Source organism: Erpetoichthys calabaricus, chromosome 2, assembly GCF_900747795.2.
Source record: "Erpetoichthys calabaricus chromosome 2, fErpCal1.3, whole genome shotgun sequence".
Classification (NCBI taxonomy): domain Eukaryota; kingdom Metazoa; phylum Chordata; class Cladistia; order Polypteriformes; family Polypteridae; genus Erpetoichthys; species Erpetoichthys calabaricus.
This window is the reverse complement of record NC_041395.2, coordinates 83,858,330-83,884,777: the sequence shown is the minus strand read 5'-3', so window position 1 is coordinate 83,884,777 and position 26,448 is coordinate 83,858,330. Positions and strand designations below refer to the sequence as shown.

The window sequence follows — 26,448 nt, the reverse complement described above, 5'->3', positions numbered from 1 at the left end:
TTTAATCTCGAAGTTTCCACTTTAATCACATAGTTTATTTTGTCATTAAAGTAGAACATCATAAACTTCATCTGAAAATCATTTAATTTACTAGTTTCTCAAATCCCATAATAACTAAAGTAGTATGTTAAATGCTTTGTATTGTATGTGTTCTTCTATGTGCTCTATGTGTGTGAGTCACTATGTGCTTCTTAAGTGGGCTTTCTCTTACTCCAACAGGATACAGAATACATTACATTCATGATATCACAGCTCACTGAACAATTTAAATACTAAGATGTTTACTTGATATCATTTTCATGATGATAGGAATTAAAGCATGTATTAAACATGGGAACACAGTGGCACAGTGATAGTGATGAGCTGGCACCCCTTCCAGAGATTGTTCCTACCTCCCGCAAGATGCTTGCTGCGCCATGCGCGACCTTCAATGAAATAATTTATTGCAACAGTACTGTCTCTCTCAAACGTACTAAACCCCTGTACTTACTTTTCTTTCTCCAAGTAACTAATCGCCACACAATCATCTCTGTAATAGATGTAAATCCATCTGCAAGCTGAGAACGCCGACTCTACAAAACTTTTAAGGAACATTGAAATATCTTTGTAGTACATGTTTAATTATTCTATCCATCTATCAATCTGGGGTTGTGCCAATCCCAGCAAGCAGACAGCGCGAGGCCAGAACAATCCCTTAACGGGGCGCCCTCTCGTCGCTAGCGCTGCAACACCGTGTCATCACGTTTAATTATTAACAGTATACATTATTTAAATGATGTTAAAATTTTATCTATATAATGTAGTAAACATACTTTGCTGCATTTAATCTTAAAAATGATATCAAGAGCTCCAAGATGATAGCGCTTGGAAATCTAAATCGGCTTAGAAGCCAGTCATCATCATATGAAAATACGCACTTTATAAAGTGGCTCAGGTTGTGCAATATTATAACTGTATCGCAAGTTTACAGTGAAGTAATTGTACTTATAAGTGCAAACAGCTTTACAAGGAGCACTTGATGGACTTATTGAGTGCATTTATAGTTCTTAGGATGAAACTGTTTCTGAACCGTGAGGTCCCTACAGGAAAGACTTTGCTGTATTGAAGCAGTTCAAATAGACTGTGCGCATGGCTGAGGCAGCGTGCGCTTGATGCTGGGATAAATACTCTGAGTGGTGCAGTGAGAGTAACAACGCTAAAGCAGCTATGGTATTTAGAATAGTTTGGCCATTCCGTGGACCATTATAATGTTACAGGTTAATTACAATCAAATGCCTTAAACTAATAAATGATATGTGGTTAATTTCAGTGTATTTGATAAAGCCACGTCAGGGATGTGGATCTAAAAAAGAAAGGGAAACCACACTGAAACAAAAGCACTGCTTTGATGCTGGGTGCCGCCAGTTTGCAAAACTGAGCAAAGAACTTGTGTACACCAGGGATTGAGCTGGTGTGAAAATGTGTGTGGCTTTACGCCAAGTTTACTTTTTATACATTGCGATGTGAGCGTGGAAATGGGAGTATGCAACATTATAGTGTGTACGCACCGTTTATACATGAGGACCCTGATGTTTGAAGTGAAGTTGGAAGTGAAAAGTCTGCATCTGGGGTATCAAAGAAACCAATATGTCACAAATCCAAGTTTAGGTAATATCCCTTTCCATTACTTTTAACTGTGAATGAAGTTTTCAGCAGTAATGAATCACTGAAAGGTTCTTTGTGGATTTGATTATTGAGGACTATGTGTATCAATAAAACATTTTTGTAATCATTATTATAACTGACCCATGAACCCCTAGAGATTTATTGTATACAGGGATGATGCTGAATGGAGTTTTTGTTTTCCTCTTTTCTGTTGTCAGTTGGCCATAGTTCAATAATTATTTCATAGACAGATATTACTGGACCTTATTTGTCTGAGTCAGTTTCAATCTACAGTACTTTGCTTTCCTGTCTGTTTAAACAAATCTGTGTACTCATTATGTATTTAGTATACTTGAATTTTACCTGAGAACTTGTCACAGCGCTCTGCATCTGTACTCCGTAAAGAGCGCTGTACAAAAATAAACTAAACTAAATTAAAACATACTTCCAGTTTGAGGTCTGGCCATTCCACTCACTAACTTGATCTTGCTACTTCCTGAGTATTTACCTTTCAAGTTTAGTTCAATCTACTCTTAAATGATTTAATCTTCAATCACAATCCAACACAATCCTCCTCCTCCTCTATTCATCACGGGCCATTGGTTCCCCTAACGTTTTTCACCCCGTTTACCCCGTGGCAACTTTTCAAAAGTAAATTTACTCCAACCCTGTTTTGTTTAGTAATCTGAGCGTATACATGTACCATTATAAAGCAATCTTCAAAGAGGAAATTTTAAAATACTTTTTTTTTTTTAACATTTTTATTTCAAGTTCAAATGACAATAACAATAATAACAATACATAATAAGACTATTTCACTTATTTAAAAACAACTTAGGTCTTCATCCTAACTGGAGGGGATCTTATGTATTATTCCAAAATATGGCAGCAAAACTGCCAGGTTGACTAATTAGAGCACCATCCAGGCCACAGTCATGTGATCTTAAATCACAGGTTGTTGTTTATCCCACCTGTTACTATCCTAAAGCTGTTACCCATAATCCCTGTTGTGGGGCATCAAGTAAATTTAGTCTTGATACAAACCTTAAATTACTTGATAACCAAAAAATAAGGTGTATAATTACACCAAGGGATAAAACCAGACCCTCCACCAGGGGCATCTGTAATAGAAATTTACTTCAAATTAAAACTAAAAATATATCAACAGTTCAGAAAGAAGCATGCAGTTTTAAATGCTGCTTATTGAACATTCACTCTCTTGGCAGTAAAGTTGTTTTGGTAAATGATATTATATTAAGTACAAAATCTGATCTGTGTCTTCTCACTGAAACCTGGCTTAGTAAATGTGACACTGTCCCCCTAGCTGAGGCGTCACCAGATGGATACCTGTTCCTTCATAAGTCTAGAGATTCTGGTCGAGGAGGAGGCCTTGGAATAATTAATTGTAACAAAATGCAAGTCACTTCTAAAACTTTAGGTGACTTTACATCCTTTAAGGCATTCATTTTAAATATTAAAACAGATTCCAACACAATTATAGTGCTAGTCTACAGACCACCAGGGCCATATTCATTGTTCATGACTGAATTTAGCAACCTTTTATCTGATTTGGCTATAAATTATGATCACATAGTACTGGTGGGGGATTTTAATGTACACATTGATGTGGAAACTGACACTTTTAGCAAATGTTTTACTTATTTGTTAAATTCAGTAGGATTTTGTCAGATTGTCAAAGGTCCAACTCATAATCATAACCACACATTAGATTTAATTATAACTTACAAAGTTGAAATTAAAAATTTAAATATTACTCCATTAAATGAAGTTATTTACCGATCACTACTAAATTACATTTGATTTAGTCCTGCCCTTACCAACGCACTCACAGATTAAAACAAAGACAGTGCGACATCTAGATTGTAATTCTGCTTCAAAATTTATAGATACTTTGAGTAAGTCAAGTGTAATTGTGGAAAACCATTTAGATCAGTTAACATCACATTATAATGTGACCTTGAGAGATGCTCTGGATGCAGTGGCTCCCCTTAAAACAAAAGTGATCAAAGCATATAGAAACTCTCCCTGGTTTAACGAAAACACTCAAGCTCTTAAAATAAAAAGTCAAAAACTGGAGCGCAGATGGAGAACAACAAAGCTACATGTCTTTCAAATTGCATGGACAGAGAGTGTTAAAAAATATAAAAAAGCTCTCTTTAAAGCTCGCTCTGAATACTATACTACAATAATAGATAGCAATGATAAAAATCCTCGGGTACTGTTTAGAACAGTTGCTAAATTAACAAATGGGAATTCAGATCTACAGTGCAAAATACCAACAGATTTTAGCAGTACAGACTTGATGAACTTCTTCAATGAGAAAATTAAAAATATAAGATCCCGGATCTCAGCATCACAGTACAAACCACATACTAAATAAGCAGACCTTGTCTCACATTGCATTTAGCACTTTAGTAATTATAATCCTGTAACTGAGCTGGAAGTCTTAACTTTAATTTCTAAAATGAAACCCATTACTTGTTTCCTAGATCCAGTGCCAACAAAACTAGTAAAAAGTGCAATGGATGTTCTTGCAGCGCTTATTATAAACAGTATCAATAGTTCATTATTGCATGGCACAGTGTCTGATGCACTAGAAGTGTCAGTCATTAAACCATTACTTAAAAAGTCAGACCTAGACCCACACATACTAAATAATTATAGGCCTATTTCAAATTAATCTCTCTAAAATGCTAGAAAAAGTAGTAACCAATCAGCTTCAGTCACACCTTACGCATTACAATTTATTTGAGAAATTCCAGTCTGGTTTTTGCACTGGTCATAATACAGAAATGGCACTAACGCGGGTTCTAAACAACATTCTGATATTCTCTGATGAAGGAAACTCCACTGTAATTATGTTGTTAGACTTAAGTGCAGCATTTGACACCATCGACCATTCTATTTTACTGCACAGGCTAGAAAATGATGTTGGGCTTACAGGCACCGTGCTCGCTTGGTTTAGTTCTTATCTATCAAATCAATTCCAATATGTACAGAAATGTGCTGACAGTACTCCATCATTATACACAGAAGTTCAATATGGTGTCCCGCAGGGCTCAGTATTGGGACCTTTACTGTTTTCACTTTACATGCTTCCACTGGGATCTATCACTAGGAAACATAATGTTAATTTTCATTCGTATGCAGATGGAACCCAGTTATACCTTTCATTTAGATCAAATGAAGTTTCTCCAATGTTGTCTTTAATTAGTTGTGTTAGTGAATTAAAGGAATGGATGGATGAGAACTACTTGTCTTTAAATACAGATAAAACAGAGATGTTAATTGTTGGAGGGAATGACGCAGATCACAACAATATTTTGTCATCATTTAACTCAGTTGGAATCACCATTAATTTTACTGAATCAGCCCGCAATCTAGGAGTTATCTTTGACACTAGCATGTCATTTAAAGCGCATATTACAAAGTTGTCCAAATCATGTTTCTTCCATCTTAGAAATGTTGGAAAATTAAGTCGCTTTCTAAATAAACAGGATTCTGAGAAATTAATTCATACATTTATCTCTAGTGGGATTGACTACTGCAATGCTGTATTCAGTGGATGTTCAAACTGTTCTTTATACAGCCTGTAGTTAATCCAAAATGCTGCTGCAAGAATTATTACAAGAACAAGAAAATATGAACACATAACTCCAGTTCTTAAATCCTTACACTGGCTCCCGGTTAAGTTTAGGGCAGATTTCAAAATCCTCCTTTTAACATATAAAGCATTAAATGGCCGAGGTCCGGCTTACTTGTCTGAACTTATCATGACTTACAAACCAGAGTGCACATTAAGAGCTCAAGATGCAGGTCTGCTTATGATTCCAAGGATTAATAAAATAACAGTGGGAGGATGAGCTTTTAGTTACAGGGCCCCTAAACTGTGGAATGGTCTGCCTGCTACTATAAGAGATGCCCCTTCGGTCTCAGCTTTTAAATCCCGGCTGAAGACTCACTACTTCAGTTTAGCATATCCTGACTAGAGCTGCTGATTAACTGTACAGACTGCATCTCTGTTGTTAAAGATTAGCACTAAAACATAAGTAATAAGATAGTTATAATTTGTTACTAACCCTCGCCTATTCAGTTTCTCTTCTCAGTACTCAAATGTGGCACTTGGTGACATGGCCCACCTGCCAAGTTGTTTTGCCTGCCTAAGGTAAAGTCATCCCTGATGGAGGATCGCAGGAATCGTGGGGTAGAGAGCTCCTTTCATCGGATTGACTGGCCCAGCGCTGTTTCAGCCGTGGAATGGCCAAATGGGGGAGGCAGCTTGAGGTCTTCAGCACTCTAAACAAATCCAAATCATATTATGTGATATCATCTACTGTTAAATTCTGCTCCATACTTGTAAAATTTTTATTTTATAGTGTATTGAGGATTTGTTCTGCTCTGTGTATTGTATTGTATTGACCCCCTTCTTTTTGATACCCACTGCACGCCCAACCTACCAGGAAAGGGGTCTCTTTTTGAAGTGCCTTTCCCAAGGTTCTTCCATTTTTTACCTAAAAGGGTTTTTTTGGGAGTTTTTCTTTGTTTTCTTAGAGAGTCAAGGCTGGGGGGCTGTCAAGAGGCAGGGTCTGTTAAAGCACATTGCAGCACTTCTGGTGTGATTTTGGGCTATACAAAAAGTAAATTGTATTGTATTGTATTGTAACAAAGGTATGCCAGAACAAACCACATCAGTTGATGAGAACACATCGATCAGTGAGACGCTTGTTCTTGCTTTCACCTTCAATTTTGGATATTTTGGTGAAGTTGTTGAAAAAGCAAGATTAATGACGTCTTTGGGAACCAAAGAAGAGTTTGCGATTTTATAGTTTTTAGGTGAAATTTACCCCTGGTTGGGACCTCCTGATCTAGGATAACCACTGATATTTCCAGTTGCAGAGTTTTGAATATGTTATGGATAACTGATATTGTAATTTAAACATTTTTCTCACACTTTATTTTTTTTTCTTTTCAACAATTCTACTGCCTACGTTAGGCCAAGATTAATTACTTTACAGGCAGAGAAAATGAGAAGGAATTTGGGCTAAATCTGTGTCAAATAATCCCAGAAGGGCTATCATGTTTTTCGTCTATTTTTGGCTGTTTTGGTAAACGGCACGGTCCATGCTTTTTCATCTCTCCCTCTGGTATTTCTTTAGTTCTTTGTCAATTTCAATCTGAGGTGAAACCACAAATAGTGTTCATTCATTTTACAAGTGACTTCTACAATAAAAAGGTTCACCTTAGATTGTGACTTAGCTTTGGAGAGGCTTATGACTTTTGGTTGACATCTTATATAATGAGTGATGTCTGTTTTGAGAGCACAGTCAATTAGAAACAAGGAAATTACCTGAATTATTTCCATGGAATACAAACTAATTCCTTAGTGTTTTTGAAAGCATTCGTTGCATACATACATTTTAATTAAATTCTCAGCACCAAATAAAAGAAGAAAAGAAGGATGTGACCTTAACAAACTCTTTCAACCTGAGCCACACATTTTTAAACCTTATGGCTTTCATATTTATTCAAATGAAACAGGGTTGTGCAATTGCAACTTTTTTCTGACTACGTGTTTGTGTTTTATGAAGGCAGGTGTTCAGCCTCAAAGACACCAATGACAAACAGAAAAAAAAAAAAACAGAAATTAACCATTTTATAGACAGATTTTAGGTAGTGAACATATTTGTGAACTATAAAACTCCTCAACGTCAGCAACTTTAGAAAAAGCAACTATTTGATGTTTTGATAGAAGTGACAAGTATCCAAGTTTTTTGTTTTAGATATGTGCTGTATTAAATTCATACATTCTAATTTTGTTTTTATTTTAACTTTATAATATTTGTATAAATCATATCATAGCAGTGATAACAAGAGCTACTTCCCATTATAGAAAAAGTGGAAGGGAAAAAGAAAAAAAGAAATAAAGGCAGGAAGATAGCTGGATGCTCACCAGTTTTTTTTTATCTTTAATAATAGAAAATAGACGATAGAGGAGCACAGCTGAAAGTCAAGAGGGGCTGATAACTGGTGAAAAAGAATCAAGAAAGGGCTGCCAGGAGGAGTACATTTTTTAATGTTGCCAAAAATAGAAAATTTTATTTTGCATGGGAAAGGGTGGAGCCGCTTGTTGCCAGCACTTTTAAATGAAGCATCTTGCAAAAAGGGTTCCAATAGACAACACACAAGCCTGACTTTGTTTAGTGGGATATGACCTGGGACAACACTAGGCACTAAAATTGCTTAGCAAAGTACTTGAATATTTGTTCTCAAAATAGCCCACAGAGAGTTAAAAATAAAAAATCAGAATGTGTCCAGGCTGGGGCAGTTCCAAAATAAATGTGGTAATGTTCCAGGGGTCTGTTTACATCGATCACATATTGGATCAATATTTGAGAATAGGTGCGCTAACCTTACTTTTCAAAAGTGGATCTTTTGTAAGGTCTTAAAGTGGCAAACATTGAGCAACGGATAACAGCAGGGGATGAAGGATGAAGAGCTGAATTGGAAGTATATATATTCTACAAATCTGACCCTTAGAATCTGGATTGATCCAGAGTATTGTGTCAATGGGAGAAGATTCAGGTAAATAGGGTAATGGAGTGAATTTGACTTTATGCAAGTCTTTAATGCACTTGATTCCTTGTTATACCATACCTTAAATGCTACATTCTCCACAGAGAGAGGGAAAAGATGGTGTGCATCAATAAGTAAAAGTTCTGATATAGACTGGAGTCCAAAGTGTCCCCTAAACTGAAGAAAAAGTATGTGGGAAGGCATGAAAAAGAGCAAAGCAAAATGGAAAGAGAAGAATGGCCAATGGCTGCCTCTATATGAACCCATTTAGCAACAACTGGATCTGACTGGAACTTATACCAGCATAAAATCAAAAATTCTGCATTGACAGACCCCCTAGCCACTTAGGTCTCTGTTGAAAAGATTTACAAAAAGGAATCTTCCTATTCCAGATAAATGATGAAATAATTTGATCAAATGAGATGAAAATATTTTTAGGGATAAAAACTGGGATACACTAAAACAACAATAAACATTTGGGAAGTATTTTCATTGCAACAGAGTTAATCTGAGCCAGGAAGAATAGGGAGAGCACTGACCAGAGTATAAGGTCCTTTTATTGAGTGCGAGTAATGAAGCAAAAGTCAGTCTAAAAAGGTCTCCATAGGAGCATGTCACTGTTATATCTAAATATGATTACCTACCAGAAGCAAATCTGAGCAGCAGGGCTAATGGGAAATAGTTCGCTTTTCCTAAAATTCAATTTTTATCCAGACGCCTCACCAAACTGACCTAGTGTTGAAAGAATATGTGGTAACAAGAAGTGTTCATCAGTGAAATTTGCCAAAAGCGTCTTTCGCAGCGAATATGCTGTGTTCACCAGTGACCTTGTTTACCGAATATATTCCTGGAAATTTGCCGTGTGGCTGGCTTAGAAAAACATTTTTTCCCAGTGCCCCATGAAGCTTTGTAAGGCCAGCATGACATTGCAGAGCTGTTACAGTTGTTCATTGAATTTTCATAAATGTGTACTGAAAGATTGTTTTTTGATCTGTGTTGCACATGACCCCTGTCCAGCCAGATCTGCACCTTGTATGTGTGAAAAATTGTTTTTTAAACATACAATATTTTCATTTGGGGGTACTTTAGCTCTCCATAAGGAGAAAATAGTACTGCATTCAGATATATAACACTGATTCGTACCCGCTAGAGCAGTTTCTCATGCAGCACCACGTGGTTGATTATGCATGAATAATTAGCCATGTACCACTGAGGATGAGTCAAAATAAGCCTTAAAAGAGCCCTTCCTTCCCCAGGGGGTCAGAATGAAACTCTGTGAAATAATAATAGTAACAGAAAATGTATTACTATTTACATGGTCTTTATATCTTCTTGATAGAACAAAAAAGTGAGAATTATTTGCACAGGTAGATCAGAAACAAAAAAGACATTTCAAATGAATGGAGTCATGACTTCAAAAAATGGAACAGCCCAGTCTGCTGCTTCCGTTTTGTGGAACGGCCAATGTGTGCCCCAGGATTGGAACTCTTTGAGTGTAATGATGTATGTATTTTTGTACTTATTGCTAATTTGTTCTCATTTATTGTATAAATATTTCAACCAAAACCAAATTTGTGAAGGGTGTGAAACTAAATAATCCCATTTATCCATCCATCCATTATCCAACCCGCTATATCCTAACACAGGGTCACAGGGTTCTGCTGGAGCCAATCCCAGCCAACACAGGGTGCAAGGCAGGAAGCAAACCCTGGGCAGGGTGCCAGCCCACCGCAGTAATCCTGTTTAGTTGGATCAAATTCCTTTTCTGCATCAAGGGAAACCAACATTTCAGGCGTTAACTCTATTTTTATAATATCTGTCTGGTTCTAATTAATTATAGATGACAAAATAGCATATTAGGTAGTTCTTTAACATCAACATTAAGAAATGATACTGCACTTTACCTTTTTTAAGCAACAATGAGACAGTGGCCTAGCATAAGCAAGGAGATAAAGACTTAGAGGTGTAAGGTTTTGAGACGACTGAAAAGAAAAGGGGTTAAAACTATGAGGGGAAAGATTTATAAAATCCCAACAGAAATCCACAGGGCCCTGGTGATTTACTAGCATGCATAGATTAAGTGGGATTAATATTCTCCTCAATACATAGTGGTTCATCCAGTTTGGCTTTATGATCAGGGTTAATAGATGGAACTTAAATTCCTTCAAAAAAAAGAATTTATTTATGATGGATTATGGGGTGATCCAGATTTGCATAAGGATGCATAACATGACTTGTATTCATAATTTATCTCCTGATGATCTACAGACACACTGCTAGAAATGCTGTGAATCTAGTTAATTTTGTAGGAAGCTGAACATTACTGTAACTGATGAGCAAATATCTTGGCAGCCTTGCCCCCATGTTCAAAAAAACACTGCAGACCTTTTAGTAGATACTGCTCAGTTTAGCATCCGAAAGGAGTTTATTAAAATTCCAGCATCTGCCAACAGAGGGTAAATAAGGAAAAACCAAATTCAAGGATAGTATGGTCCTAGATTACAATACTACTGTAACTGCAGGCATGTACTGCAGACAGGATATTATTATCTAGAAAAAAAATCTATTTGAAAATACAGACTGATAGATGTGTGAATAAAGAATACTGCCTAGATGCAGGATTAAAATACATCAGACATTAGGGACTTCATAACTATTCAGTAACAAAAGAGGAAGCAGAAAGTGAAGCAGTAAGGAGTGAACAAAAGAAGGATTCATAGTTCCATTAAAATTCACTTCAATAATTAGGTGATATGTGCCAATGTCTGGCAGAAAAGAGAAGAAATTTGTAACAAACTGCTTATCATCCCAATTAGGGACATAAACACTGGCAGAAATTAATGTAATATTGAAAATTTGCCTTTAAAAATGATCAGTTTTCTGTCTGGATTAATCTTACTACGGACAAAAGGAATGTTTTGATGGATAAGAATTGCTGTACCCCTGGCCTTACCATAGAGGTTGAAATGGAAGAGGTGCCCCATTCAATATTTATGTATATGATAATGGTCAAATGTATTGAATTGGGTTTCTGGTAAAAAAAGCAATGTTAGCTTTAAAAGGTTTTAAGTGAGATTAGATTTTATTATGCTTGTCAGAATGGTTTAAACCCTTAATATTTCAACTGACAAGGCTGATACTGCAGCTTGAACTACAGGGCATTATAAAGTGCAAGCAACAATATGTGTACTAAATATTCTGTCCTGTCATTCAAGTCAAGTCAAGTTGGGGAGCATACAGTGCGTTGCCACACCCACTACACAACGAAACAGCTTGGGATCCCGGTTGGCAACCCCCCAGGCAGACATTCGGTCCAGTCCCACCCTCCAGAAATGAACTTCTGTCTGCCGCAGCCAGGTGTTACGTGGGCGACGCTTTGGCCTGGTCTAGCCACTCGGGTCCCCAACAATGAGGATCTTACGAGCTGGATCACCCTCGGGGAAACGCACCACATGGCCGTAGTGCCGTAACTGGCGCTCCCTCACAATGCAGGTAATGTGTCTCATTCGGGACTCCATGAGCAACCACTCATTCGACACAAAGTAAAACCAACGATACCCAAGGATTTTCCGGAGAGACACAGTACCAAAGGAGTCCAGTCTTCGTCTCAGGTCCATGTCTCACGACCATATAGTAAGAATACAATTGTGAATTTCCCCTTGGGATTAATAAAGTATCTATCTATCATCTATCTCTATCTAAGATAGGAAGCACCAGGACTCTAAAGACTTGGACCTTCGTCCTTTTGCATAGATATCGGGAACGCCACACACCCCTTTCCAGTGACCTCATGACCCCCCATGCTCTCCCAATCCGTCTACTGACTTCATAGGAAGAGTCACCAGAGACATGAATGTCACTGCCAAAGTATATAAACCTCTCGACAAGGTCGATATTCTCTCCGCAAATAGACACACTGCTGATGGCTGTGCCCAAGAGGTCATTAAAAGCCTTGGTTTTTATCCAGGACACTCATAAGCCCAGACACTTAAGACTCCTCACTCAGTCTCTAGAGTGCCCCGATCAGAGCCTCCATTGACTCCGCGAAGATCACAGCATTGTCAGCAAAGTCAAGATCCGTGAATCTTTCTTCACCAACAGATGCCCCACAGCTGCTGGACCCCACGACAATGCCCAACACCCAGTCCATACAAGCATTGAACACAGTAGGAGCAAGAACACACCCCTGACGAACCCCAGGATCAACTGGGAAAAAAGTAGAGGTTCTGCCTCCACTCTGCACAGCACTAATAGTACCAGTGTACAGGCCGGTCACGATATCCAGCAACCTCGAAGGGATCCCGTGAACCCTCAGGATATCCCATGGGGCAGCTCGATCAACTGAGTCGCACACTTTACAAAAATCGACAAAGGCTGCAAAGAAACTCTGCCAATATTTACGTTTGCGCTCCATGAGAACCCTCAGTGCTAGGATGCGGTCAATGGTAGACTTCTTAGGCGAAAAGCCAGACTGTTCCGGTTGCTGGTAGGTGAGCAAGTGATCACGGATCCTATTGAGGACGACCCTAGTAAGGACCTTACCCGGCACCGAGAGCAGTGTTATCCCCTGTAGTTGCTGCAATCCAGGCGATCACCCTTCCCTTTCCAGATAGGGACGACAAGTCCGGTTTTCCAGTCAGTTGGGATGATGCCAGTGTCCCAAATGGAAGCAAAGATTGCTTGCAATGCCAGGAGGACAGCCTTACCACCTGCCTGGAGAAGTTCACCCCGGATACCACAGATCACTGCAGCCTTTCCTCCCCTCAGCTGGTTCACCACCTGTGTAATCTCAGTGAGATTGGATGGTTCACAGCTAATTGGAGGATCAGCCTCAAGGACCATAGACCCAGAGATATGCAACGTCCTAGCTGGAGGATCAACTTTGAACAACTGCTCAAAGTAGTCAGCACAGTGGGCTGCAGTGTCCGTAAGGACCGTTCCATCAGCCACCCTGACTGTGACTCTCCGAGGAACAGATTCAGATGTGCGTAATGCTTTGATTCCTCTGTAAGCAGGACGTGGGTCGCTAGACCACAGATGGTGTGTCACTTGCTCACAAGATTCCTCTAACAAACGGCTCTTTATCTGCTCTCAGAGCCCTCACAGCTGCCATTCTCAGTTCCCGGTACAGACCAGAGTTGCCAGTGAGCCGTGCACTGCGACTCCTCTCGATGATATCCAGGGTGGCCTGCAAGGTGAAACACCTCCTTCTGGGAACACCGGTAACACCAACACAACTCTCAGCAACCTTCAGGGTCTTATCATGGAAGGTCTCCCACATCACATTAGGATCGGCAATTGCACCCAAATCTGCAAACTCATCAGAAACAGCCTGGTCTTGGAGTCTGGCCAAGTCCAGGCTTATTTACCTAGTAGGTGGTAACCTCCTGAACCTAAGCTGGATCCTAAGAGTAGCAACAACAAGCTTGTTGTCAGAATTCACAAACTGGGCACTTCTGTAGACCCTGCAGTTTTGCAAGAGCCTCCAGCGTCTGCCCACGAGGATGTCATCGATCTCCTTCACCGCACCACCAATATTGGAGTACCAACTCCAATGATGCAGTTCTGGGTGCTGGAACCAGGATCCAGCGATTCGCAGCCCCTGACCTTTTGCAAAGTCAAGGAACATGGAGCCACTTTCACCACGGTCACCAGACCCATGGGGACCGAGACAATCTTTATAGCCAGCCCTGTCAGTGCCAGTCTCTGCATTGAAGTCACCCATGACCAGAGGAATGTCACCTCATGGGCACCCATCAACCACCGAGCGAAGCTGCGAACAAAATGTCTTCCTCACTGAGACATCACTCACTGCGGTCAAAGAATACACTGAGACAACAGACAAGGCACCCAGGGAGTGCCGTAATCTGTGTCTCATAATATGCTCATTGAAAGGAGTGACATCAGACACCATTGGAAGAAGCCAATCCGCTACAGCAACAGCTACTCCCCGAGTATGACAGCCATCAGAGCGACCAGACAAAAGGTGTATCCACCTATAGAGATCTGGCCAGTCCCTGGTCTGTGCATCTCAGAGAGTGCCGCTACTGAAATGCGGAGTTTATGCAGCTCCTCCGACAGTTGAGGAAGATAATCATCTTGTCGGAGACAGACGTTCCATGCGTCTACCTGTATGGGCCGCCTCAAATTGGGACCCAAGTGCTGCCGTGCAGCGGGCAACGCCTCAGCACCACACCAGTTTCGATCCCCAACAAACCTGACCCCACTGGTTTTCCACACGGTTTCGACTCTTCCGGGGATGGGGCTCCCGAGGGCTTTCCCTCATCTCCTTCATGATGCGAGCAGCCTTCCTATTGGTAGCTGCAGCAGAGCTACTCCCGCGGAGAGCAAAAAAGAGTCCTTTCTGTTGTCTCAGAGCTTTGTGAAGTTTCTTTTACGGTGGCTGGAGTGCCAATCCTACCACCAACCCCAATAAATTTCCCTGCAAGTTGGAGGACCGCTTGCAGGAGTTGGAGGACCACTTGCAGGTCCACTTGTCTTGTCATCAATTGAACAAAAAAAAAAACAAGCTGCTTTAAGAGGTAAACATCAACAAAATAATTTAAATAGAAAGCATAAAATGTAAAGAAACAAATGAATGGAAAAGTTAATCTCTCCACGCTCTGTTGTTAGAAATATGCAATACTGGATAAGCCTCACTCCAGGCAGCCTAGCACTAACTCAAATGTCAGGTTTCTAGCCTGCACCGGCCCAAAAATGCATAAAAATCATTTTAAAGTAACAAATTGTTAATGATATGCAGAGTGCTTAAGGATAATTATAAGCTGAAAAAAGAACAGGGTCCTCATGCATAACGGCCTGCGTAGAATTCACACTAAAACATGGCATACGGACAAAAGCGGAAATGTGCGTACGCACAAAAAAAATCCAAATGCATAAATCTGTGCATTCACCAACTTCCGCGTTCTTCCACTCCATAAATCCCGGTCAGCATAAAAAGTAATGCACGTGCATGCGCCTGCCGCCACTCCCCAACTCCTCCCAGAATTTTGCCTCTTTGAATATGCAAATCAATAAAATAGCCCTTAAGCTCAGCGTTCTGTGAAAAGACAATGGAAAAGCACGGGGGAAAATAGAAGAATTTCAGCGAATACCAAGTGGAGGCAAAGAAAAACATACTATTTGTTGGTTTAAACAGTGGTATAAACAACAAAAGGAAGTTGATCGAGTGACAGAGACTGGCGGAGAAACTCGAAAGTTCATGTTCACAAATTTGTACAGTGCCAAAAATAAAAAAAATGTCAGATATCAAAGTTGCTATAAAAAAGGTGAGTTGCAGCCCACCGTCAGAGAGTCATATGGAAGCTTATTAGGGTACAGAGAAAAGAAAAAAAATTAGGCACACAGTGGGGAAAAAAGCACAGAACTTTAATCTCGAAATTTTCACTTTAATCACTTAGTTTATTTTGTCATTAAAGTAGAACATCATACACTTCATCTAAAAATCGTTTAATTTACTAGTTTCTTAAATCCCATCGTAACTAAAGTAGCACGTTAAATGCTTTGTGTATTGTATTTGTTCTTCTATGTGCTCTATGTGTGTGAATCACTATGTGCTTCTTAAACAGGCTTTCTCTTCCTCTGACAGGACACAGAATCCATTACATTTGTGAAATTACAGCTCTCTGAATAATTTAAATACTGAGATGTATACTTGATATCATTTTCATGACGATAGGAATTAATGCATGTTATTAAACATGGGAACACGGTGGTGCAGTGATAGTGATGATCTGGCGCCCTCTCCAGAGATTGTTCCTGCCTCCCGCAAGATGCTTGCTGCGGTGTGCTCGACCTTCAATTAAATAATTTATTGCAGCAGTACTGTCTCTCTCAAATGTACTAACCCCCTATTCCTGTCCTTCCCTTTCTTTCTCCAAGTAACCAATCGCCAGACAATCAGCTCTGTAATAGATGTCAAGCCATCTGTAAGCTTAGAATACCAATTCTTCAAAACTTTTAAGGAACATTGAAATATCTTCGTAGTACATGTTTAATTATTCTATCCATCTATCCATCCAGGGTCACGCCAATCCCAGCAAGAATACAGCGCGAGGCAGGAACAATCCCTGAACGGGGCGCCAGCTCATCGCTAGCGCTGCTACACCATGTCCTCACATATTAAATTATTAACAATATAGATTATAATACATTTTATTTGAAGCGCCTTTCAAAAAACTCAAGGTCACTGTACAATCGGGTTAAAAAATAAACATTCAATAACTCTTCCCATTGGCTCACCACCTATGGGAGGGGCCAAGGAGGTCGGGTGCAGTGTGAGTTGGGTGGTGGCCGAAGGCAGGGACCTTGGCGGTCCGATCCTCGGCTACAGAAGCTGGCTCTTGGGACGTGGAATGTCACCTCTCTGAAGGGGAAGGAGCCTGAGCTAGTGCGCGAAGTTGAGAGGTTCCGGCTAGATACAGTCGGACTCACCTCGACGCACAGCTTGGACTCTGGAACCAATCTCCTTGAGAGGGGCTGGACTCTCTACCACTCTGGAGTTGCCCCCAGTGAGAGGCGCCGAGCGGGTGTGGGTATACTTATTGCCCCCCGACTTGGAGCCTGTACATTGGGGTTTACCCCGGTGGACGAGAGGGTAGCCTACCTTCGCCTTCGGGTGGGGGGATGGGTCCTAACTGTTGTTTGTGCGTATGCACCGAACAGCAGTTCGGAGTACCCACCCTTTTTGGAGTCCCTGGAGGGGGTGCTAGAGGGCATACCTTCTGGGGACTCCCTCGTTCTGCTGGGAGACTTCAATGCTCACGTGGGCAATGACAGTGAGACCTGGAAGGGCGTGATTGGGAGGAATGGCCCCCCCGATCTGAACCCGAGCTGTGTTTTGTTATTGGACTTCTGTGCTCGTCACGGATTGTCCATAACGAACACCATGTTCAAGCATAGGGGTGTTCATATGTGCACTTGGCACCAGGACACCCTAGGCCTCAGTTCGATGATCGACTTTGTGGTCGTATCGTCGGACTTGCGGCCACATGTCTTGGACACTCGGGTGAAGAGAGGGGCGGAGCTGTCAACTGATCACCACCTGGTGGTGAGTTGGCTTCGATGGTGGGGGAGGATGCCGGTCAGGCGTGGTAGGCCCAAACGTGTTGTGAGGGTCTGCTGGGAACGTCTGGCAGAGCCCCCTGTCAGAAGTAGCTTCAACTCCCACCTCCGGCAGAACTTCGACCATGTCCCGAGGGAGGTGGGGGACATTGAGTCCGAATGGGCCATGTTCCGTGCCTCTATTGTTTAGGCGGCTGACCGGAGCTGTGGCCGTAAGGTGGTCGGTGCCTGTCGTGGCGGCAATCCCCGAACCCGTTGGTGGACACCGGTGGTGAAGGATGCCGTCAAGCTGAAGAAGGAGTCTGACAGGACCCTTTTGTCCTGTGGGACCCTGGAGGCAGCTAATAGGTACCGGCAGGCCAAGCGGAATGCGGCTTTGGTGGTTGCTGAGGCAAAAACTCGGGCGTGGGAGGAGTTTGGGGAGGCCATGGAGAACGACTTTCGGACGGCTTCGAGGAGATTCTGGTCCACCATCCGGCGTCTCAGGAAGGGGAAGCAGTGCAGTGTCAACACTGTATATGGTGGGGATGGTGCGCTGCTGACCTCGATTCGGGACGTTGTGGGTCGGTGGGGGGGAGTACTTCGAAGACCTCCTCAATCCCATTAACATGCCTTCCAATGAGGAAGCAGAGCCTGGGGACTCAGAGGTGGGCTCCCCCATCTCTGGGACTGAGGTCACCGAGGTGGTCAAAAAACTCCTTGGTGGCAGGGCCCCGGGGGTGGATGAGATACGCCCGGAGTTCCTCAAGGCTCTGGATGTTGTAGGACTGTCTTGGTTGACACGCCTCTGCAAAATCGCATGGACATCAGGGACAGTGCCTCTGGATTGGCAGACCGGGGTGGTGATCCCCCTCTTTAAGAAGGGGGATCGGAGGGTGTGTTCCAACTACAGAGGGATCACACTCCTCAGCCTCCCTGGAAAAGTCTATTCAGGGGTCCTGGAGAGGAGGGTCCGTCGGATAGTCGAGCCTCAGATTCAGGAGGAACAGTGTGGTTTTCGTCCTGGTCGCGGAACAGTGGACCAGCTCTATACCCTTAGCAGGGTCCTGGAGGGTGCATGGGAGTTTGCCCAACCAGTCTACATGTGTTTTGTGGACTTGGAAAAGGCATTCGACCGTGTCCCTCGGGGAATCCTGTGGGGGGTACTCCGAGAGTATGGGGTACCGGCCCCCCTGATAAGGGCTGTTCGGTCCCTGTACGATCGGTGCCAGAGCTTGGTCCGCATTGCCGGCAGTAAGTCGAACCCGTTTCCAGTGAGAGTTGGACTCCGCCAGGGCTGCCCCTTGTCACCGATTCTGTTCATAACTTTTATGGACAGAATTTCTAGGCGCAGCCAGGGCGTTGAGGGGGTCCGGTTTGGTGGGCTCAGGATTGGGTCACTGCTTTTTGCAGATGATGTTGTCCTGTTTGCTTCATCAGGCCGTGATCTTCAGCTCTCTCTGGATCGGTTCGCAGCCGAGTGTGAAGCGGCTGGGATGAGAATCAGCACCTCCAAATCCGAGACCATGGTCCTCAGCCGGAAAAGGGTGGAGTGCCCTCTCAGGGTTGGTAGCGAGATCCTGCCTCAAGTGGATGAGTTCAAGTATCTCGGGATCTTGTTCACGAGTGAGGGAAGAATGGAGCGTGAGATCGACAGGCGGATCGGTGTGGCATCCGCAGTAATGCGGGCGCTGCATCGGTCTGTCGTGGTGAAAAAGGAGCTGAGCCGCAAGGCGAAGCTCTCAATTTACCAGTCGATCTATGTTCCTACCCTTACCTATGGTCATGAACTATGGGTAGTGACCGAAAGAACGAGATCGCGAATACAAGTGGCTGAAATGACTTTCCTCCGCAGGGTGTCTGGGCTTTCCCTTAAAGATAGGGTGAGAAGCTCAGTCATCCGGGAGGGGCTCAGAGTAGAGCCGCTGCTCCTCCGCATCGAGAGGAGTCAGATGAGGTGGCTCGGGCATCTGATCAGGATGCCTCCTGGACGCCTCCCTGGTGAGGTGTTCCGGGCACATCCAACCGGGAGGAGGCCCCAGGGAAGACCCAGGACACGTTGGAGGGACTATGTCTCTCGATTGGCCTGGGAACGCCTTGGGATTCTCCTGGAAGAGCTAGAAGAAGTGGCCGGGGAGAGGGAAGTCTGGGCATTTCTGCTCAAGCTGCTGCCCCCGCGACCCGACCTCGGATAAGCGGGAGACAATGGATGGATGGATGGACATTCAATAACTAGAAAATTTAAAATCCAAATAAAACATCAGATAAAACAGCAATAACAGTTACAATGAATAAGCAATTCTGAACAGATAAGTTTTAAGATTAGCCTGAAATTGGTGAAGGGTAGTCATATTCCTAAGATAAGCAGGTAATGAGTTCCATAAGGAAGGTGCCGATCTGCTAAATGCGCGATATCCCATCGTAACAAGACGTGCTGGTGGATTATTTAAGTTAATGGAAAAAGAGGATCTGAGCATACGAGAGGGTTTAGTGACTTGTAGGAGCTGTGAGAGATATGTGGGGGCAAGATTATAAATGGCCTTATATGTAAGGACTAAAATTTTGTAGTTGACCCTAAACTTTATTGGCAGCCAATGAAGCTGCTGAATAACAGGTGTAATGTGATCAGAATAGGGTGTTTTAGTAATTATACGAGCAGCCGAATTTTGAACAAGTTGAAGTTTATGTAATAACTTTTGAGGCAGACCAAAGAGAAGTGAATTGCAATAGTCCAGGCGGGAGGTGACCAAACTGTTGACTAAAATGGCAGTAGAGTGATTTGACAAAAATGGACGCAAACGATTAATGTTTCGCAGGTGAAAGTAAGCTGCTCGAGTAACAGAACTGATGTGAGACTGGAAAGATAACGTGCTGTCCAGAATTACACCAAGGCTTTTTATCTGATCAGTACAGGTAACAGAAGTATTGTCTATTACTACTGAGATCTTTGATGCCTTCGCTATTGCAGATTTCGTGCCCATAAGAAGCACCTCAGTTTTATTAGAGTTCAACTGCAAGAAGTTGGAAGATAACCAAGACTTGATCTCAGCAAGGCAATCAGTAAGTGAGGATGGTGGAAGCGATGCAGATGGTGAAGTGGAAATATATAACTGGGTGTCATCTGCGTAACAATGAAAGTTTATCTTCTATTTACGAAAAATGACACCCAAAGGAAGCAGATAAATGATAAACAGCAAGGGGCCAAGGACAGAACCCTGAGGAACCCCAGATACTACAGGAGTGGGAGTGGAGGTACATGTATCCAGCTGAATGAATTGAGTTCTGTCTGTAAGATATGACTTAAACCAAGTTAACGGAATGTGAGAAATACCTAGTGCAGATAGCCTTTTTAGCAGGGTGAAATGACAGACAGTGTCAAATGCAGCACTGAGGTCAAGAAGAACAAGGATTGTGATTAGGCCTGAGTCTGCAGCCACTAAAAGATCATTAGTGATCTTAACTAGTACCGTCTCAGTGCTGTGAAAACGTCGGAAGCCTGACTGGAATGGTTCGTATAAACTGTTAGCAGATAAATACTGATGAAGTTGGGAAGCCACAGTTTTTTCAAGAACCTTTGAAATAAAAGGAAGATTAGAAATTGGTCGGAAATTATTAAAGTCAGTAGGGTCAACCCCAGGTTTTTTCAGTAGGGGGTGAATCACTGCAGTTTTCATAGACTGGTGAACAATTCCGGTGGAAAGTGACGAGTGAATAATTGAAACAACAAGAGGAGCTAGCGAGGGAAGGCAGGTTTTAATCAGAACAGTGGGAATTGGATCCAAGTGACAGGTTGAAGGCTTAGAGCTATTGATGAGATCCATGATTTCTGAGGTGGAAGGAAGCTCAAACATGGAAAATGAATGAGTAGGAGGAGGAAAATCATCAATGGTGGAGTCAATAGCAACAGAGCCTAAATTATAATGTATTGCCTGGATTTTATCATTAAAAAATCTCATTAAGGTGTTACAAAATTCATTAGAAAGGCAGTGCAAGGAAAGAGAGTCTGGGGGACTTGTTAGCGATCTAAGCAAGGAAAAAAGTGTTCCAGAGTTCCCCTTGTTGGAAGAAATTAGGGCAGTAAAATAGGCAGCTTTAGCATGCCGTATGCTGCCCCTATAGTGATGCATATGGCTAAAATACATTTCTTTATGAACATTAAGACCTGTCTTCCTGTACAGCCGTTCCAACTGCCGACCTTTAGATTTTAAAATGCGCAAAGCTGGTGTAAACCATGGGGCAGTGTGTGTAAATGAAACTGATCGGGTTTTGAGTGGGGCTACCGAATTCAAAATGTCAAGAAGTCCTTCGTTATAAAAGTTAACTAAATCTGGCGGAGAAATAGTTTGTAATGATTCCACAAGTATATCAATACCTAATTGAAAATTGCTCATGTTGATATTTTTAAGATTCCTAAAAGTTATTACACGAAGAGGTTTAATGGTGTAGACAGTAAGAGTCATATTAAATGTAAGGCGAAAATGATCTGAAGAGGGAAATTCTTCCGCAGTACAGTCATTCGGAGTAAGTCCAGTACAGCAAATCAAATCCAAGATATGTCCTTTGACATGTGTCGGGGTTTCAATAAACTGCTGAAAGTCAAAGTTATCAAGGCAAGAAATAAAATCTCTGGTCGCCAAGGACTTACGGTTATCCAAATGAATGTTAAAATCACCCATTATTATTATGGCCGAAGATAACGAGGACAAATAAGCTAAAAAAGCAGAAAAGTCATTCAGAAACTCTTTGTTGAAATATTATATAAATGATTATATAAATGATGTTGAAATTTTATCTGTAATGTAATACAGTGATCCCCCGCCTATCGCGGAAGTTACGTTCCAGACACATCAGCGATAGGTGAAAAAAAAGGTGAAAATAGAAAGACCACATAAATAAACATTTTTTTATAGTTTAAGCCTTAAAATACCCCTCCCACACGCTTTAAACACATGTAAGCTTATTACAACATACTTTGTAAACACATATGATATGTGGATGTCGGGCTAAGGATATAAATAACATAATAATAATAATAATAATAATAATAATACATAATGTATATGTCAAGGTCTTCATCTGGCGGTTAGGCTCACTACTACCAGAAAGCTTAGAAGATGCAAGACACTTGAGAGCCATGGTAGGGCTTAAAACAAAGCGAAAAGTTCACAAAAAAAGTTTGCTCACAACAATCAGACCATAAGCAAGGTATGCGATACACAGAGAACTGAGATGTGTCAGGGACCATTACACCACGTTAACAGTAGTCAATCAGAGCTCAAGAGAATGAAAATCCTGCTCTGATTGGTTGAGTCTCCTCTTTCAGCCAATAATGGGCCTTGTACGAAATCATCTGGGTACTGTAATGCGAAACTCTTTGTCTACAGTAGTGTACAATGTTCATATATTTAATGATTTACTGTATTGCTTAAATGTTCATTATTTTATATGCATATTGACTTTTTACTACATTTTAGTCAATATTTACAGTTATGTTATAGTTATTATAAATTATAATACATATTGTTCTAACGAACTCTTGTCTAGCATGCGTAGTGACAAATGAAATGCGCATGTACATTTCATTATGAATTGCAACTCGGTCTACGTATTCCTGTATGTAGCAGTATGTTTTATGATTTACTAGTGTATTGCTTAAATGTTACATATACGTTAGTTATTTTAAATTATAATATTGTTCTAACAAACTTTTGTCTAGCACACGTAGTGACTGCTGAAAACCGTATGCTTTGTTATGAATTGGCTGCAAAGTACACTACAGGTAGGATGTACTTATTGAATTTTTACTCAGTTTTTATTTATTTACAGTACAGGTATATATATATATATATATGTTATAATTACAGTAATACATTGTTGTTATTAATAGTTTAGCATAGAAAAATGCTTATTTCAACATAAAAAGTTGTCAAAAACCCATAAAAAAGTGATCACTATAAAACCACAGATTTCCACAATAGAAAATTAGATATGTTCCACAGAAAAATCTGCGATATAGTGGGGGGGCAATAGCTGAACTGCGATATAGCGGGGGATCACTGTAAACATATTTTGCTGCATTTCATCTTAAAAATGACATCATCATCATTTGTAAATACGCGCTTTATAAAGTGGCTCAGGTTGTGCAATATTATAACTATATCGCAAGTTTACAGTGAGGTAATTGTACTCATAAGTACAAACAGTTCTATAAGGAACACTTGAACTGATTGAGTGTGTTTAGAGCTCTTGGGATGAAACTGTTTTTGAACCGTGATGTCCGTACAGAAAAGGCTCTGAAGCATTTGCCGTATTGAAGCAGTTCAAATAGATAGCATGGCTGAGGCAGTGTGTGCTAGATGCTGTATACTGATAATTCTCTTTCTGATCAGATGCTGTAGATCTGTGATTCCACACTCAGATACAGTGGGATAAATACTTGAGAGTAACAACACTAAAGCAACTATGGTTTTTTGGAATAGTTTGGCCATTCCGTGGACCATTGTATTGTTACATGTTAATTACAATCAGATGCGTTAAACTAATAAACAATATGCGGTTAATTTCAGTGTATTTGATAAAGCCGCGTCAGGGATGTGGATCTAAAAAAGAAAGGGAAACCACACTGGAACAAAAGCACTGCGTTGACACTGGGTGCCGCCAGTTTGCAAAACCAAGAGGAAAACCTGCATACGCCAGGGTTTGAGCTACCGTGAAAATGTGCATGGCTTTATGCCAAGTTTAGTTTTTATACATCACGATGTGAGCGTGGAAACAGAAGTATGCAACATTTTTGTGTGTATGCACCATTCATACATGAGGCCCCAGAACACAGGTGTCAAACTCTGGCCCACGGGCCAAATTTGGCCCGCCGTATAATTTCATTTGGCCCGTGGGGCAATATCAAATTAACATTAGAGCTGGCCCACCGGTATTATACAGCGGCGGTGTTGCTGTAACACCGCATTCACTGCGAATACTACAAATCCCATAATGCTCTGCGGTTGTTTTGGCGCGCCAGCTTTGTGTCAGTAGATTTCTAGCAAGCAGCGTTCTTTCCAGACATGCTGCGGCCCAATACTACAACTCTAGGTGTCACTGTTTTACCCCTACCAAAAATGACGAAAAGGAAGGGAGAAAACAGAACTTTTCGGGACAGGTGGGAGACAGAATATATGTTTACGTATCTGAAAGACAGACCTGTTTGTCTCGTTTGTGGAGCCAACGTGTCGGTACCTAAGGAGTACAACCTTAGGCGACACTATGAAACGAAACATCAGGACATGTACAAGGACCTGGACACGACTCAAAGGAGCCAGAAAGTAGAGGAGATGAAGAGAGGGTTGGTTTCACAACAAAATATGTTCAAAAAAGCCACAGCACAAAACGAGGCTGCTGTAAAGGCGAGTTATATCGTGGCAGAAGAAATCGGCAAATCAACCCGATCCTTTAATGAGGGAGAATTTATTAAAAAGATAATGCTGAAAGTTTGTGACCAAGTGTGCCCAGAGAAAAAACAGGCCTTTTCAAACGTAAGCCTGAGCAGGAACACAATAGCGGAGCGCATATGTGATCTTGCCACCAATCTGCATGACCAGCTGATGGAAAAGGGGAAAGATTTTGTTTCTTTTTCCCTCGCTGTGGACGAGAGCACTGACGCGTCTGATACTGCGCAGCTGTCAGTCTTCATCCGCGGTGTCGACTCAAAAATGTGTGTTACGGAGGAGCTTTTGGGATTTAAATCCATGCATGGCACAACCACAGGGACGGACATTTTTGAGGAGGTTTGCAAATGTGTAACTGAAATAAACCTGCCGTGGGATAAACTCGTGGGATTAACCACTGATGGTGCGCCAGCGATGAGTGGTAAAAAGAATGGTCTGGTGGGCAGGATGCGTGAAAAGATGCGGGAAGAGAACTGTGCAGGTGAGCTATCGGTTTATCACTGCATTATACATCAAGAGTCACTGTGTGCTAAAGCCCTAAAGATGGAACATGTTATGACCACAGTAACACAAGTTGTTAACTTTATAAGAGCCAAAGGTCTGAATCACCGCGAGTTTAAGTCTTTTCTGGAAGAGTTTGGTTCGGAACACACAGACGTGCCGTATCACACAAAGGTGAGATGGTTAAGCCGCGGAAAAGTACTGAACAGATTTTTCGAGCTGCGTGAAGAAATATGTCAGTTTCTGCAAAGCAAAGGGAAGGACACAGCAGAACTCCAGGAGCAAAAGTTTATGTGTGAGCTGGCCTTTCTGTCTGACATCGCAAGCCATCTTGATGCGCTGAACCTGCAGCTACAGGGGCGGGGCCGCATCATCACCGAGATGTACTCGTCAGTGAAAGCTTTTAAAGCTAAACTCTGCCTGTGGGAGAATCAGCTGCTGCAAGGAAACCTTGGCCATTTCCCCTGTTGCCAAACCATAAATACGCAGATCTCTACCGCCGTGTGCGCACAGTTTGCTGAAAAACTCAGTGTACTCGGCGCTGAGTTTAACCGACGATTTGGCGACTTTGATGGTCAGAAATGGAGATTTGAACTGCTTAGTAATCCCTTCGCAGTCGATGTGGAAAAAGCACCAACTAACATTCAAATGGAGCTGATTGAACTCCAGTGTGATGACACGCTGAAGTCAAAGTATGATGCTGTTGGCGCCGCACAGTTTCCACAACACATCCCTGACACAATGCCTCAGCTCCGCACCCAAGCTGCTCAATTGCTCTCCATGTTCGGCAGCACTTACCTATGTGAGCAACTTTTCTCCTCAATGAAGATGACGAAAACATCTCACAGGGCACATCTCACTGATGAACACCTTCGTTCGATAATGAAGGTTGCCTCAGCTCAAAGCCTGAGCCCCGACACTGATGAACTAGCATCCAAGAAAAGATGCCAGGTGTCTGGCTTGAACACACCATGTTAGATCAGTGTGTCGCAAACTGAACAGTAAAAAGGCCTGAATGATTGATTTATGTATTAGCCAGTGGAAAAAGTTAATGTTGATATTTAGCAAATTGAAAAGAGGCATTCATTTTTTATTTAAATGTTATTTAATATGCCATTGATGTTTCTTCGTTTGTTCTTTGACAGTTGATTTTGCACTATTAAGTTAAGTTAAGCTATAAGCATGGCTTGTTCCATATTCAGTG

General features: G+C 41.7%; 1 protein-coding gene across 1 annotated transcript; it reads left to right on the top strand.

Annotated features, from left to right (window-relative positions):
- Positions 1 to 24,320: 24,320 nt before the first annotated feature.
- On the top strand, positions 24,321 to 26,222 carry LOC127526607 (general transcription factor II-I repeat domain-containing protein 2-like). Its single transcript, XM_051922491.1, has one exon. The coding sequence runs from the start codon at positions 24,363 to 24,365 to the stop codon at positions 26,220 to 26,222; it is 1,860 nt and encodes a 619-aa protein (XP_051778451.1). The 5' UTR covers positions 24,321 to 24,362.
- Positions 26,223 to 26,448: the final 226 nt, after the last annotated feature.